The sequence below is a fragment of the Podarcis vaucheri genome, assembly GCF_965113315.1.
Source record: "Podarcis vaucheri genome assembly, chromosome: 8".
Taxonomy (NCBI): Eukaryota; Metazoa; Chordata; class Lepidosauria; order Squamata; family Lacertidae; genus Podarcis; species Podarcis vaucheri.
The window spans coordinates 64,383,902-64,397,573 of NC_138766.1; the positions used below are offsets into that span (position 1 = coordinate 64,383,902).

General features: G+C 44.8%; 1 protein-coding gene across 3 annotated transcripts in view; it reads right to left on the reverse strand.

Moving 5' to 3' along the window:
* The window catches only part of LOC309538447 (tumor protein D52-like), a 37,109-nt gene extending 23,778 nt beyond the window's left edge, over positions 1 to 13,331 (reverse strand). For 2 of the 3 annotated variants that reach the window (XR_014222185.1, XM_082234047.1), the window contains exon 1: positions 13,134 to 13,331. Coding sequence is in view for 2 of the 3 variants with exons in the window: in XM_082234047.1 (XP_082090173.1) it covers positions 13,134 to 13,167 (34 nt within the window). In the remaining variant the exon portion in view is untranslated. The remainder of the gene's footprint in view (positions 1 to 13,133) is intronic. The other variant, XM_082234048.1, reaches the window with a different exon arrangement.
* Between the last annotated feature and the right edge of the window lie 341 nt (positions 13,332 to 13,672).

A 13,672-nucleotide genomic window follows, 5' to 3' on the forward strand; every position in this document is an offset into this window, starting at 1 on the left:
CCAGTTCCATGGGGTGGGGCTATCAGACAGTTTTTTTTTTAACTGCAAACAAGGGTTGCACAACCACACCTCGTAGCTTTCTTGGCTGATCTTTCAGTTCAGAAGCTGAGAAGTATCCACAAGTTGCCCAGACAGCTAGTTTTTCAGGAAGAAAGAATTGCAAGGTGATATCTGGAGATATCACAAAAGTTCATGGTTTCCCCTTCAATAAAGCACACAGCTGCCAAGTTTCCATCTCACCTCTACCAGAGGAACTCTAGAACTAGTCTTAAGAATCTAGTGCCTTTCTAAAATATGCAAGCTTTTAAAGCAATTTTACCCAGCAAATGACTTGCTATATTGACGTTTCTATTGTTTATTCAAGACCACATAAACAATCACCAATATTTATTAAGATGTCTTTAGCAAACATCCAATTACACAGAAATTGCACAAACATAATTTTCTACAAACTTAAAACACTTGAGTGTAAGCATTCAACACATTCTGCATTTTTATACAGAATACCATACAGCCATATAAATAAAGTAAGAGAGCTCCCCCTACTGACATTCTGTTGCGTCTGTATACTTTTTTTTTGGGGGGGGGGGGGTTGGATGAATATTTACATGGAAAACTGCATACAAGAAATCATGCACCAAAACAAACATATATACAAAGCTACTCAGATTTCTAAGGCTTGTGTCTTTTCAATCCTTGTTTTCCACACTAGTTTTGTCTGCTAGTTTACAAGGACATGGATATGGCAAAACAAATTTAACTTAATGAAGCGTTAGCTATACAAGCTTTCCATTGTTGTTGTTTAGTCGTTTAGTCGTGTCCGACTCTTCGTGACCCCATGGACCAGAGAACGCCAGGCACTTCTGTCCTCCACTGCCTCCCGCAGTTTGATCAAACTCATGCTGGTAGCTTCAAGAACACCATCCAACCATCTCATTCTCTGTCGTCCCCTTCTCCTTGTGCCCTCCATCTTTCCCAACATCAGGGTCTTTTCCAGGGAGTCTTCTCTTCTCATGAGGTGGCCAAAGTATTGGAGCCTCAGCTTCACGATCTGTCCTTCCAGTGAGCACTCAGGGCTGATTTCCTTAAGAATGGATAGGTTTGATCTTCTTGCAGTCCGTGAAACTCTAAAGAGTCTCCTCCAGCACCATAATTCAAAAGCATCAATTCTTCGGCGAGCAGCCTTCTTGATGGTCCAGCTCTCACTTCCATACATCACTACTGGGAAAACCATGGCTTTAACTATACGGACCTTTGTTGGTAAGGTGATGTCTCTGCTTTTTAAGATGCTGTCTAGGTTTGCCATCGCCTTTCTCCCAAGGAGCAGGCGTCTTTTAATTTCGTGACCGATGTCACCATCTGCAGTGATCATGGAGCCCAAGAAAGTAAAATCTCTCACTGCCTCCATTTCTTCCCCTTCTATTTGCCAGGAGGTGATGGGACCAGTGGCCATGATCTTCCGTTTTTTGATGTTGAGCTTCAGACCATATTTTGCGCTCTCCTCTTTCACCCTCATTAAAAGGTTCTTTAATTCTTCCTCACTTTCTGCCATCAAGGTTGTGTCATCTGCATATCTGAGGTTGTTGATATTTCTTCCGGCGATCTTAATTCCGGCTTGGGATTCATCCAGCCCAGCCTTTCGCATGATATACAAGCTTTTTGGGGGGATCCTACTTCCCACAGCAGCCAACAGCTGCCTCCAGTCTGCAAATGATACTTGTGTTTTCTTTGCACAGAAATGAGTAAGATGGGATAACATAAAGACAATAATTTTGCCGCAACAGGCAGTGAGACAACTTGAGTTTCTGGTGGGAGACAAACTGCAGCAGAATGGAAACACCGCTGTATGTAATGAATGCAGGGCAGAATGGGAAGCAAGGCCTTCTGACAGCCCTAGTGACAGATGAGAAACAGAGAGGAGTGGCTCTTGCCCTGCTCCAAAAGCAAACAAATGGATCCCTTTGAGAAAATGTGGCCCTGGATTTCTTTGGAGGGCGGGGAGAATACCTTCTGCACTAGGTGAAATAATGCCCTTTAATGTTATTCTTCATTCTCTAGACTCAGTATGGCTTTTAACACCCAAAGATCAATAAGACTGTCAATTATTACAATGTCAAGAGTCTATTCAACTGTTGGTATTTTATTTATTTATTACATATGCAGAGTGCCTTTTCCTCCAAGTAGCTCAAGGTTCTCCCGCTGCCCATTTTATACTTACAACCACCATGGGAGGTAGGTTACGTCTGAGAGATAGTAACTGACCCAAGGCCACTCAGTGAGCTCCATGGCCAAGTGTGGATTTGAACCCTGTCCATCTGAAAGTCATAATCTACTTTATGGTTAAACCACAGTGGCTCTCCTCTGCACCATGGAAAGACCAAGGTGTCACAAATTAGCCACATGCACTCATGTTTCAGATAAAGCACTTCCATGTGAACAATGTCATTTCTCGATCCAAGAGATACACTCTGGCACAGACCACTAGAATTAAATCCTTCTGACAGGAAAGCCTATGTTTTCTAGATTGCCCCATTTATATTTTGAAACAGAATGGATTTTAACATACAGTAAGGCTGTTGCATGAAATCGAGCAAGGCAGTCATGAGATACTAATCACAACTACTAAAAGCTAGTTTTGTTTCACCAGCTGTCATGAGTCTGCAGTTAGTAACTTCCTCTGAACTGCACTTTTACGAAGCGATTCATTTCAGAATACTGTATAAAGTGTTAGAAACACGTAGCTATATAAGCTAGGGATGAAATGGAAGCTGAAACCTAGGTTACAGTCGCCACAACGGAATGTCTATTCGCCAGGGGATTGGACTAAAAATGACCCTCAGAATCCCTTCCGACACTACAATTCTGTGATTCTATGATCTCAACTACCTTGCTTGATCTTACAATTCACTTGTTTCAGTAGGCAAGGAGGAGAAATGGAAAAAGTATTAACTATGGACCAAGGCAGAGGTTTCTTAATTGTGGCCTGTGAATTCCATCTAGATAGCCTGTGGAAAGACGGCAACACAGTAAAATGTACCTGTACTCAGCCCTGCACTTACTTTCCATGTGATGATGGAGGACTAAGATGCCCAGTCCATGATTCGTGGGGCGGCGCAGAAGCAGATATGTGCATCTTTTGTTGAGAGTGAGTCACCTGGCTCGATGGAGATGTCCATCGCCACCCTAGCACCCAGAAATCTCCATGTAGTTGCAATTCAACCCATTTAGTTGAAACCTGGTTTTCACCTGCACTGAAGGGCAGACATTAAGCAACAGGTGTGACAAGAGGAAGTTTACACATAGCATTATTGGTATTGGCTGGCTTTTGTCAGAGTTGTGAAAGAGCCCACAAAGTCCTCAGGTTTTTGCAAAGACATTAAAGCTAGACATAAGAGGTTGATTTCTACGTCAGTAAACACTGCTTTTAAAAAAAGTGTGGTTAAAGAAAGCTGTCACGAGAACAGCCTTGACAAATCCATGTTTGCATTAACTGTACCAGGTCAAAAGGCTGGTACTGTGAAATTGGGAGCTGCAAATATCATTGCATCACAGATATTAAGAGTTTATTCCCAACTGATCCATGGACTTGACCTCCTGATGCTAAATTAGCTATCTTATGTACTTTAGATCATAAGGCACATTAGAATTACTTACTGTGCTTTTAAGGTGCTATACTAATAAAGTAAGCATGTGTTTGGTACTCGGTGACTGCACTTTGTTTTTTTATTTATTAGGTTTATATTTCACCTTTTCCTCCAAGGAGTTGAAGGTTGTGTACATGGTTGTCTTCCTCTCTACTCTATATTCACAACAACCCTGTGAGAGTTGGGCTGAGAGATAGTGACTGGCCCAAGGTCACCCGTTAAGCTTCTTGGCTGAGTGGGGATTGGGGCCCTGGTCTCCCAGGTCATAATCCAACACTGACTGACTCCACACTGGTGCTTGTGCACCCAGAACAGTATGGCAGATTTGCATTTTAACTCATGGTTAACAACTCACCTGGCCGTCATAGTGCACAGAATTCTATGCTGATAAGTGTATGGATCAGTAGTATCAATCTGCTTGATAGAAGACTCTCTTTTATCTTTTTGGGTACTTGCCTACAAAGAGGTCAGCAGTCTGTGTTTCTATGCTGGCTGTGGAGAAGGGAGCTTCCCCTCCTCTGTGGTCAGTTAAATTAAAATCACAAAACTGCATATCAATAGCTTTTGTGGGCTTGTTTTAAAAGGCTGTAATACAGTACAGTGGCACCTCTGGTTACAGACGGGATCTGTTCCAGAGGCCTGGATGTATCCCGAAAAGTCCGTAACCGGAGGCGCCCTTCTGCACGCATGCACGACACTAGTGAGCGTTTCTGTGCATGTGTGCAGATCACTTCTGCGCATGCGCGCATGGCGAAACCTGGAAGTATACACTTCCAGATTTGCCACATTCGCAACCTGAAGATTACCATATTTTTTGCACCATAATACTCACTTTTTTCCTCCTAAAAAGTAAGGGGAAATGTCTGTGCGTGTTATGGAGGGAATGCCTACGGGTGGCATGCCTATGGATTTTCCTCCTCTAAAAACTACGTGCATGTTATGGTCGAGTGCGTATTATAGAGCGAAAAATACGGTACATATCCAGAGGGATACGTAACCCGGGGTACCACTGTACAGCAGTCTTTCCTCACTAGGATGCATGAAAATGCCAAAAGTTCTTACTATAATACAAGTATCAATCTTGGAAGCCCTACTTGCAAGTAAAGCTTGCTCTGGCACCTATATGCAGATCAAACTATGCCTTTAATGCAATAGGATTACCAGGACACATACAAGGAAATGTGCAGTTCAAATTAATAGTAGGTGGACATGCACTCACACCTCGGGCCACGTAAGACAAATTAATCCCAGGGCCTGCCCATTTCGTATTTTAGACCTGCAAGTGTTGTTTGCTTTTTCCACAAGTGCTTTCAGGCATCCTCCCCTCTTCAGAGGGATTCTGCTCAATTTTGCTAAATCATTTGTCAAAACCAGTTGAAAATGTAGATATACATGAACCCTAGAAAGCAGCTACGGCCTAGCCAGATTGTTGTATTCTGAAAACAACACTGTCTCAGTAGCAGAGGAAAACAAAGAGTTTTGATAGTTTGCTGAAACTCCAGTGGCCTCATACAGAACAAAACAAAAATCCTGTACTGCCCACATAACCATTCCTAGGAATGGGAGAATAATTTGTTCATTCCCTGTTGGTAGGTTCCCTTTTCCTATCAGTGTGCAGATTCAGGCAATACATAATGAAGGTCTATTGACAGTGCCCCCCCAAAAAAAATATTTTGTACAACCAATACAAAAAATTAGCACATGGCCCTTTGAACAGATTTGGAATCCTTAACTAGGAATTCAGGGTCAATACTCTAGGAAGCCCATAGCTTGCATTGATAATTTGTAGGGAGACTTTGGTCTAACAATCCGAGGCACTGATCTGCATCTACGCCTTTTCTTTACTCTTCCTTGCTCCTGCTGGTTTTCATGGACTGCTGTCTCTTGTGCAGGGTATTGTTGGGGGGGGGTACCTTATTCCTCAATTGATGGTGCATAATTAAGGGGAAATGCAATACCAGTGGCAAGTGGGTGTTGATGTGCAAGAGGAGAGCAAGTCCAAATTATGCAGACAAAATGGCAAGTTTTAGACCAGGCTGTTGCACAAGCTAAAAAAAGATGACTTGCTCAATGCATATTGGCAAAGTTAGGGAAAGTATTTCCAAACCATTAAAAGTGTCAAATGGAGTCTAAACACTCATTTGTCCTGCATAAAGTTTATCTTATCTTCCACTATGCCAAAAATACTGAAGAGGCTTTGCTGGCAGGCAAACCTCCCCTAGCACTGGTCTTCCCACTTCAAACATATTTTTGGAACATTGTCTGAAGGTACTATAATAAACCTTAGGAAAGAGAATTGGCAATGTTATGAAACGTTTAACACTTCATTCTAACTGAAGCTGATTCAGCACATTTGCCAAGAGTACAATAAAACTGTCACTTTTGCATAATTTTCATCAGCAGAGGGGATGCACCAGGAATGACCATGTACACCCACAGAGTCATTACTTATGCATGCTGAATAGGTTCAGAATGTCTCTAAAGCATGGCAGAAATTACGCTGAATATTGGCCATGCCAGCTAAAGCTGATGGGAGTTGAAGCCCAACACATATTAGAAGGTCACAGATTAGTCATCCCTGAGACAGAATCACAGAATTGTAGAGTTGGAAGGTATCCCAAAGGTCATTTAGTCCAACCCCCTGCAATGCAGGAATCTCAGCTAGAGCAGCCATGACAGGTGGCCATCCAAATGGCAATAATGCTGTACACGATACTCTTAATTCTAGACATGATAATATGAATAGAAACAAGCATGTTCTAGAGCTTAACCACACATTCCTTTTAACTGTGTCACTTGAATCGGTGTCAGAATTCTAAAAAATTGAAATCAAGCACAGGGCCTTGATCCAGATTGGACCCACAGCATATGGAGAGAGATGTTCAAACATTCAACCCCTACTGTGGTCCTGAATAAGTCTCTCCCCGGTGTCACAAACAGGAGTAGCTTAAAAAAACACACACACCTCCCATTGGTATTATTGGGAGCTTTTCATGCATCACCAACTACAAAAAAGTAAAATGTTTGCTAAAAGAGGGGAAGGAGTTTGCAGAAAAGCTGAATGAATTATCTGCATCCATCTTCACAACAGAAGACATTGTTGCCTGAACTATCAGATGTGTCAAGAGACCATTTTTGTTCTTTAAAGATCAGCTTCTATAGCAAAGGACTAAAAAGTATTCACTGCAACACCAATTCTGTAAGAGAGATCCATGAAATTATAGGCCAGTTAGCTTAACTGGTATTAAAAATAGAATTACTAAACATAAAAAAGAATGAATCTTGCAGAAGAACCAGCACTAATTAACTTTTCAGAGTTCTCAGAGTCAACAAGCATTTAGAGATGATCCAGTCAACCCTGTGTACTATAAACTGCAATCTGAACCAAACCTACCTGGGAATGATCCCCAATGAATTCAATGGGTCTTACTTCTGAGTAGGCATGGTGAGGATTGCAGTCTAAGACTTCCAAACAAGTTTTTTATTAAGCCCCTCATCAAAGACTCATAAGTAAGCTTAGTAGTCATGGGATAAGAGGACAGGTCCTCTTATGGATGTGTAAAGAGCAGAAAGCGGAGAATAAAAACAAATGGACAATTCTCACAACAATTTATTATTTATATGCCACCCATCTGACTGTGTAGGGATGTAAGAGGTGAGGTGCTCAATGGTTCAGTGAATCTGAGCTTTTAAAACTTGTCCATAAGTTATCTAGAGCTAGAGGTGATCAGTGAAGTGGGCAAGCTTCCTAATGCCAAATTGTTCAGGGTGGTTAAAACAAAGGATTGCACGGAGCTACAAAGGACTCTCTCCAAACTGGGCTCTGACATCAAAATGGCAAAGATGACCTAATGTCAGCAAGTGTCAACACACTGGGGCGAAAACTCTTAGCTTTATATTTATGATGTTTGAACGGCTAGCATCCGAAATTGGGAGTCATGGCAAACTAGCCGGCAGCAGCTGTGAAAAAGCTACATTCCAGGTCAGGGATCATTGGAAAAGGGATTGAAAATAAAACTGCCAATATCATAATGAATGTTGTGGGAACAGAATGTCATTTTAGAAATATATGGCACCTCAGAAAGGTTATTGCAGAGCTGGGAAAAGTTCCAGCCAAATGTTTATGGAGCTAGAACCTCCCTATGAGGAAAGACTACAACATTTCAGGGTTTTTAAGTGTAGAGAGAAAAGGCAAGTAAGAGGGAACTGACATGCTATTGGAGAGGGTGCTGTAAATAAAGCACACTTAGTATGGTTTAAATATTATATTCAAAGAAATTCAAATATTTAGATATTTTTATTGGAAATACTTGTAGATATTTTAAAATACAGTTCAACAGCTTGTTGCTTCCCTTGCATTGCTTATATTTTAAGAGGAATTGAGAGCTGTTAACATACTAATTTTAGCATTCCTCAAGAACTGGGGCACATAAATATATGTGCTTCCTAGTGCTAGTTATCTGAAGTAAAGTTACTTATAACTTTGACTTCATTTGTTTATTTCACTTCTAAACCACCTTTCATTTGAAAGAATCCCAGGGCATTTAAACAATTTTAGATTCAACAAAATACCAGCCACACACTGTACTAACTAGCTTATCACAAAATGCATTACTTAAAAATGGAATATTTTCCACAGAAATATATAGTAGTGGAAAATTCCTAGAAGTGTAAACTTTTCCACTGCCAAATTCTTCCACGGAAACTTTTCTGCCGTACGTCCCGGGTCAACACTTGTACCTTTTGCAAGTTATTTTCCTTGCCACCAGTCCTGTCTGAATCCCAGTCACAGACAGAAAACTGTACTCGATTCAGCTGCTCTGCAGAAGTCAGCAGAAATAGCTCAGCTGGCATGAACTCTTCAGAAACGCTGAAACGGCATCAAAAGGACGAGGGAGCACTGCTGATATCCACGGATCGGATTGGCACTTGATCACCTACCCTTGATAGCAGAACTGGCAGAAACAGCAATACAAATTGAAGATAAGCAGCTGAAGTAATACCCACTTTAGACCTGACCATTAGAACTGTTAGTAGCCACATTCCGTGTTATGAAAAATATTCCTAGTATATATTGGCTACTCAGATGTGACTGAACGCATGAGGGCCAAACAAGATGTGATGTAAGAGATACACAAATAGGATTTTCTCTCTGTGTGTGCATGCGCTTTAAAGCACTAACAGTAGCCCAGAATAATTCTTGGCACTGGGGAAGGAGGTTAAACTCTTTCTTCCTACATACCATTTCCCCCAATTAAATATGGTTCCTCAGAGCTGTTTGCCCACAGGGTGAAAACCATCATCTGTAGAATGGTCTACTTTGCTTACTGAGCACATAGCTTGTGGGGGAAGGGAGCTCAATTTTCACCTGGAAAATGGTAAACATCATCTGGCAGTCCTTCCCCATTGCCATGGCCACTATCTAAATTCTCCCCTGCGCCTCCCCACTGTTATTGACCTTTCAGTAAAAGAACGGGAAACTCTAAATGTGAAACTGTCTTTTGACAACAGTTAACTTCCATGTATTGTTAGATCAGCCACTTTTGAAATTATGCAAATAGTGGTCATTTCATATGACAAAAGAAATACAGAGCAATCCTAAGCATGTCTACTTTGAAGTACACAGGATTATAGTACACTGGTAAGATTTTACGTTTCCTACACTAAAATTGCTCAGCCTTATAGCTCAAAGTATTTCCAGGTCAAGCAAATGGCACTGTGCTTGGACAACCAAATAGTCTAGTGACACAGAGCCACGTCATCCATAGCTGTTATCTCTACACAACGTGTGAAAAAGACCACAACCATCCTAGGGTTTGGCCTAGTCATGCGCCACAGCTATAACAGGCAATGTAGAAAGCTTATGAGCTACATCTGACACTTTAGGCTAGGGCGGAGAATCAGATCTGGCCAGCAGGCCAGATAATTATTTTCCCCAGCCCTCACAAGCCAAGCTTCATAAGTGAACAGAGGTACCCACCTGTTAATTGCCTGATATCACAATGTCAGGTGAACTTCTCTTGCCGCCTGCAGGAGTCTTGGCAAAAGGCTTTGAAATGGGCCTAGTAAAACCCAACAATCAGCTGAGCAATGGTGACTGCAAACTCCAGTTCAGCAAGGCCAGATTTTTACTTGCTTTACATCTGATATCATAAATGTGAGGTCCATTGTATTGGCAGGTGGCTTGCCCAAAATGGTCTGGGGGGGCCTGTTTTATGCAGATTATAATGCAGGGGTAGGCAACCTAAGGCCCATGGGCCACAAGCCCACGGGGGTAGTTTAACCTGCCCACGAGCCACCCCCGAACCAAGAACACCTGCTCAGCGAGTCCCCACGCACTGCACTAAACCGGCACAGGGACTCGCTTCCATGGCGCTGGAAATTGCGTCTGCGCAGACGCTGGATATCACGGGTGCATATACTCAAACACGGGCGCAATACGGCCCACGGAGGGATCTCCACTGGAGTGAACTGGCCCAGGCAAGGTAAACTTTGTCGACCCCTGTTATAATGTATTGACTTTCTTCTTTTCTTTTTTAAGGTTAGGGACCAGTTTTCAGGAGTTCATTGTAATGACTGAGAAAACAATGGAAGAGACAGGTAGGCAGTTTCTCATCTCACTGGTTTTGCAACTTTAGCTTTCCAGCTCTAAGATCTACTAAATTTTAAACACGCAGCAACATTGGTTATTATCACGAGGGACTGTAAATGAACAAAATTTATAGTTCCATTTGAAAAACATCTTTCTGGGATTTTTCTATACCACCCAAAATAACTTTCAACAGCTGTCATTTTGGACCTATAATAACCTCATAAGCTTCATCTGGGATGTTGTAACTGCTCTAGCAGCTACGCAGGCCATGCACCCTCCTAGTTCATGCTAATGTGGATCGAGCGTAAACATCCCACTCAGCTGCACCAGTCCAGCTTATTAGATGTTTTTCATGTGACCCTTGGTGTTCAACTGCTCAACTTTGCTGACTAAATATCTTTCACATACAGGCTATAAAACTAAAATCTCAGCAAGCCCCATTGAAATACCAAGTATCACAATCCTGCTCCTTAGAAATGGGCACTTTGCCACCAACTTCATTAGGAGGTCTGCATCCTGATCCATTTTAATGCATTATTCATTTCTACCCATCTTCCTATAAAAATAAAGCAGCTTACATTTGAAAAAAAATGAAATATAAAGAAAAGAAACACAAATGTAGCAGACAATCTAAAGGGAAATTGCAAGTGTTATATAAAGTTATATAAAGCATGAAATAGGCCTGTAAGACCTTGAACTAGAGTTGTTTTGCAGTCTCACTGCATGATGCTCTTTGAGTGACCTTGGTGGTTATCCATTATTTGGTTTCCTGTGGCAAAGACCTGAGTAAGATACACGCCCCATGCTGAACTTTGAAGACACTCTGAAGCAGTGGTAATTTCTTGCTCTCTGGGGCTCTAATGCCTGCCATAGAGTGACAGACTACTACTTCCTTTCAGAAGATCCCAATACCTGAAACAAACCAGAGAACATAGTGGGGGCAGTCTGTCTCTCCTGCACAAACACAAAATGAGGCCCTAGCCACCTCTCTGCGATGCAGGAAGAAATCAGTGCTCTCTTGCTTTATCCTGGGCAAGCCAAGTCACATGGTCACCAGAAGATCTGTGGCTGCTGTTGGCCACACAGAGGCATTTGGCACCTGCTGTGCTAGGAGTATTTTGCCTTCTTCAGCATAGCCCACAAACAACTGTTCAAGTCAGCTGAAGCAAGTGGAAAACTTCAAAAAGGCTTTCCCAGGCATTTGCCTCTTCCTCAGACACACACCCTAGGCTACCACTGTTACAGCAGATCCAAGGAGCTCAACCCTGGGTGTCTGAAAAGCAGGCAGACCACAAGTGAACAAAAAGACAAATGGAAACCCAGGGAGGGTGTTGTGTTGCTTTCTGTTCTCAAAACAGCAATAAATGTAAAAGTGCAATAAATGTACCGTAATACCCGAACATGAATAATGGTACATACTCTAAAATATCTCTCTGCTTTTCTTTTTCACTTGCACATACACACAAGACAAATTTAAAGGCTTCAGTACCCTAATGTAGGGTGCAGCACAGAAAGGGTGTGTTGTGGCTTGCAAATGCCTAAGACGACAAATGACAGGTGAGAGAGGCAAAGAATCTAGTGTCTCCTCTCAAACATTTTGCTTTGTCTCACCATTTGCCACAGACCCTTTCAAACCACCCAACTCAAGCCTAGAAAGGAGACCCCCTCCAGCCCACACAGGGTTAGTACAAGTCTTCCAAGATGCCATTTCGGCATCTAGCAGCCTCCTGGAAGAAACGTACCTCTGTTCCTAGATCAGTGGCAGTTGGCCAGTGGCCCTCCAGATGAGGCTACACTACGCCCGACCATTGGACATGCTGGTTGGGGATGATGGGATTTCACAGAATCATGAGAGTTAGAAGGGACCCTAAGGACCATCTACTCCAACCCCTTGCAATGCAATAATATGATGCAGTTGTCCCTTACGGGGATCGAACCTGCAACTTTGGGTGTTATCAGCGCCACACTCTAACCAAGCTGTCCAGATAGGCAGGCCAACAACATCTGGGGTGCCCCACAACTCCCATCAGCCCCAGCCAACAAGGCCAACATCAAGGGGTGCTAGAGTGGTGGTGGCCCAACAACATATGGAAAGCCACAGGTCGTCGTCCTCTCTCTTCCTGCGCCCTTCAGATGCGCTTCTATAGCCAAGAGCCACACTGACGACGACGGCGCCCCCAGCCACCCCCGAGATCCTAGCCCATCTTGCACCGACAGGAAGACTCTGCTCGACAGCTGCGTTCACGGAGCCATAGAAATCTCCAAGCCAGCCAGTTCCCGCCTCCGGATGCAACAAGCAGGAGGGGGAAGAAGAAGCAGCCTCCGAAGGAAGCGAGCCAGATAAGCACGGGGTGGCCGCACAGCAGAAGCCGAGTGTTTCGACGCCCCCGCCCCGCCCCCCAAAGGTCCAGAGGGGCTGCGTGGCGCGAGGCGAGCTGCCGCCTTCTTCGCTCCTCTTTTCCACGAGACTCTCTTCGGGCTCGTGCTGCGAGGCAGGAGAGCCAAGGGCGGAGCCGACCCGCGGGGAGAGAGAGAGAGAGAGGCCTCCAGCGGAGCTGCGAAGGGGGCGGCTTGGCGGGGGAGCCCCAACCCGACCGACACGCCCCCCCACCCCCCCAAAAAAGTGCACTTTTACACCCCCTACTTTTCCCTTTTGCGCGCACGGCGAGGGCCAAAAGCAGTTGCTCGTCTCTCTCTCACGCCCACCCGGAGTTAAGCGCCGCGCCCCCCGAATAGAGAAGGGGAGCCCGCGCGCAAAAAGCGCAAAAACTGCTCGCGGTTGAACAGGAAGGGGGGGGGCCGGCGGAAAGAAAGCCGGCCGGAGCGAGGCCCGAACAATGCCCGTCCCCGCCCCCCGCGAGGGAGGAAGCGCCCTCTTGCTTTCCCGCTTCCCTTACCTTGCTCGCTGTTGGGGTCCATTTCGGCAGCCATCGCCCTCAGGACGCTCTCTCTCTCGCGGCCGCGTTTTCCTCTTCGGGGCGTGCCAAGAGGGAGCAAGCGGAGAGGAGGAGGGGAAACGTCGAGGGGACGCGCAACAGCAGCAGAGCAGCCGGCTCGTCGCCGCCCGCCCCGTCCGACCTCCTCCACCCTTGCAGGCGCTCGGCTCCTCGCTCCGCCGCACTCGGCGCGCCCGCCCGCGCCTCATATAATAGGGCGGGTTCCTGTTGGCGTCCACGTCAGCCAGGCAGGCAGCCGGAGCCACCTGACCAGCGGCTCTCGCCCCGCCTGGCCCGCGCGGCGGAAAGGTGCGCGGCAGGTGTGTGGGAGGTGCGGGCGGGGGCGGGGACTGGCTGCGTTTCCTTTCAGGGGGTGCCTCTCGAAGGGGTGCGCAAGAGTGACGGTGCGGGGCTCTATGTGTATGTAAGGGGGAGAGAGAGAGAGAGAACACACACGTGTGTGTGTGTACAGGCATACTCCTGTGCCAAGTGGGGTTTGT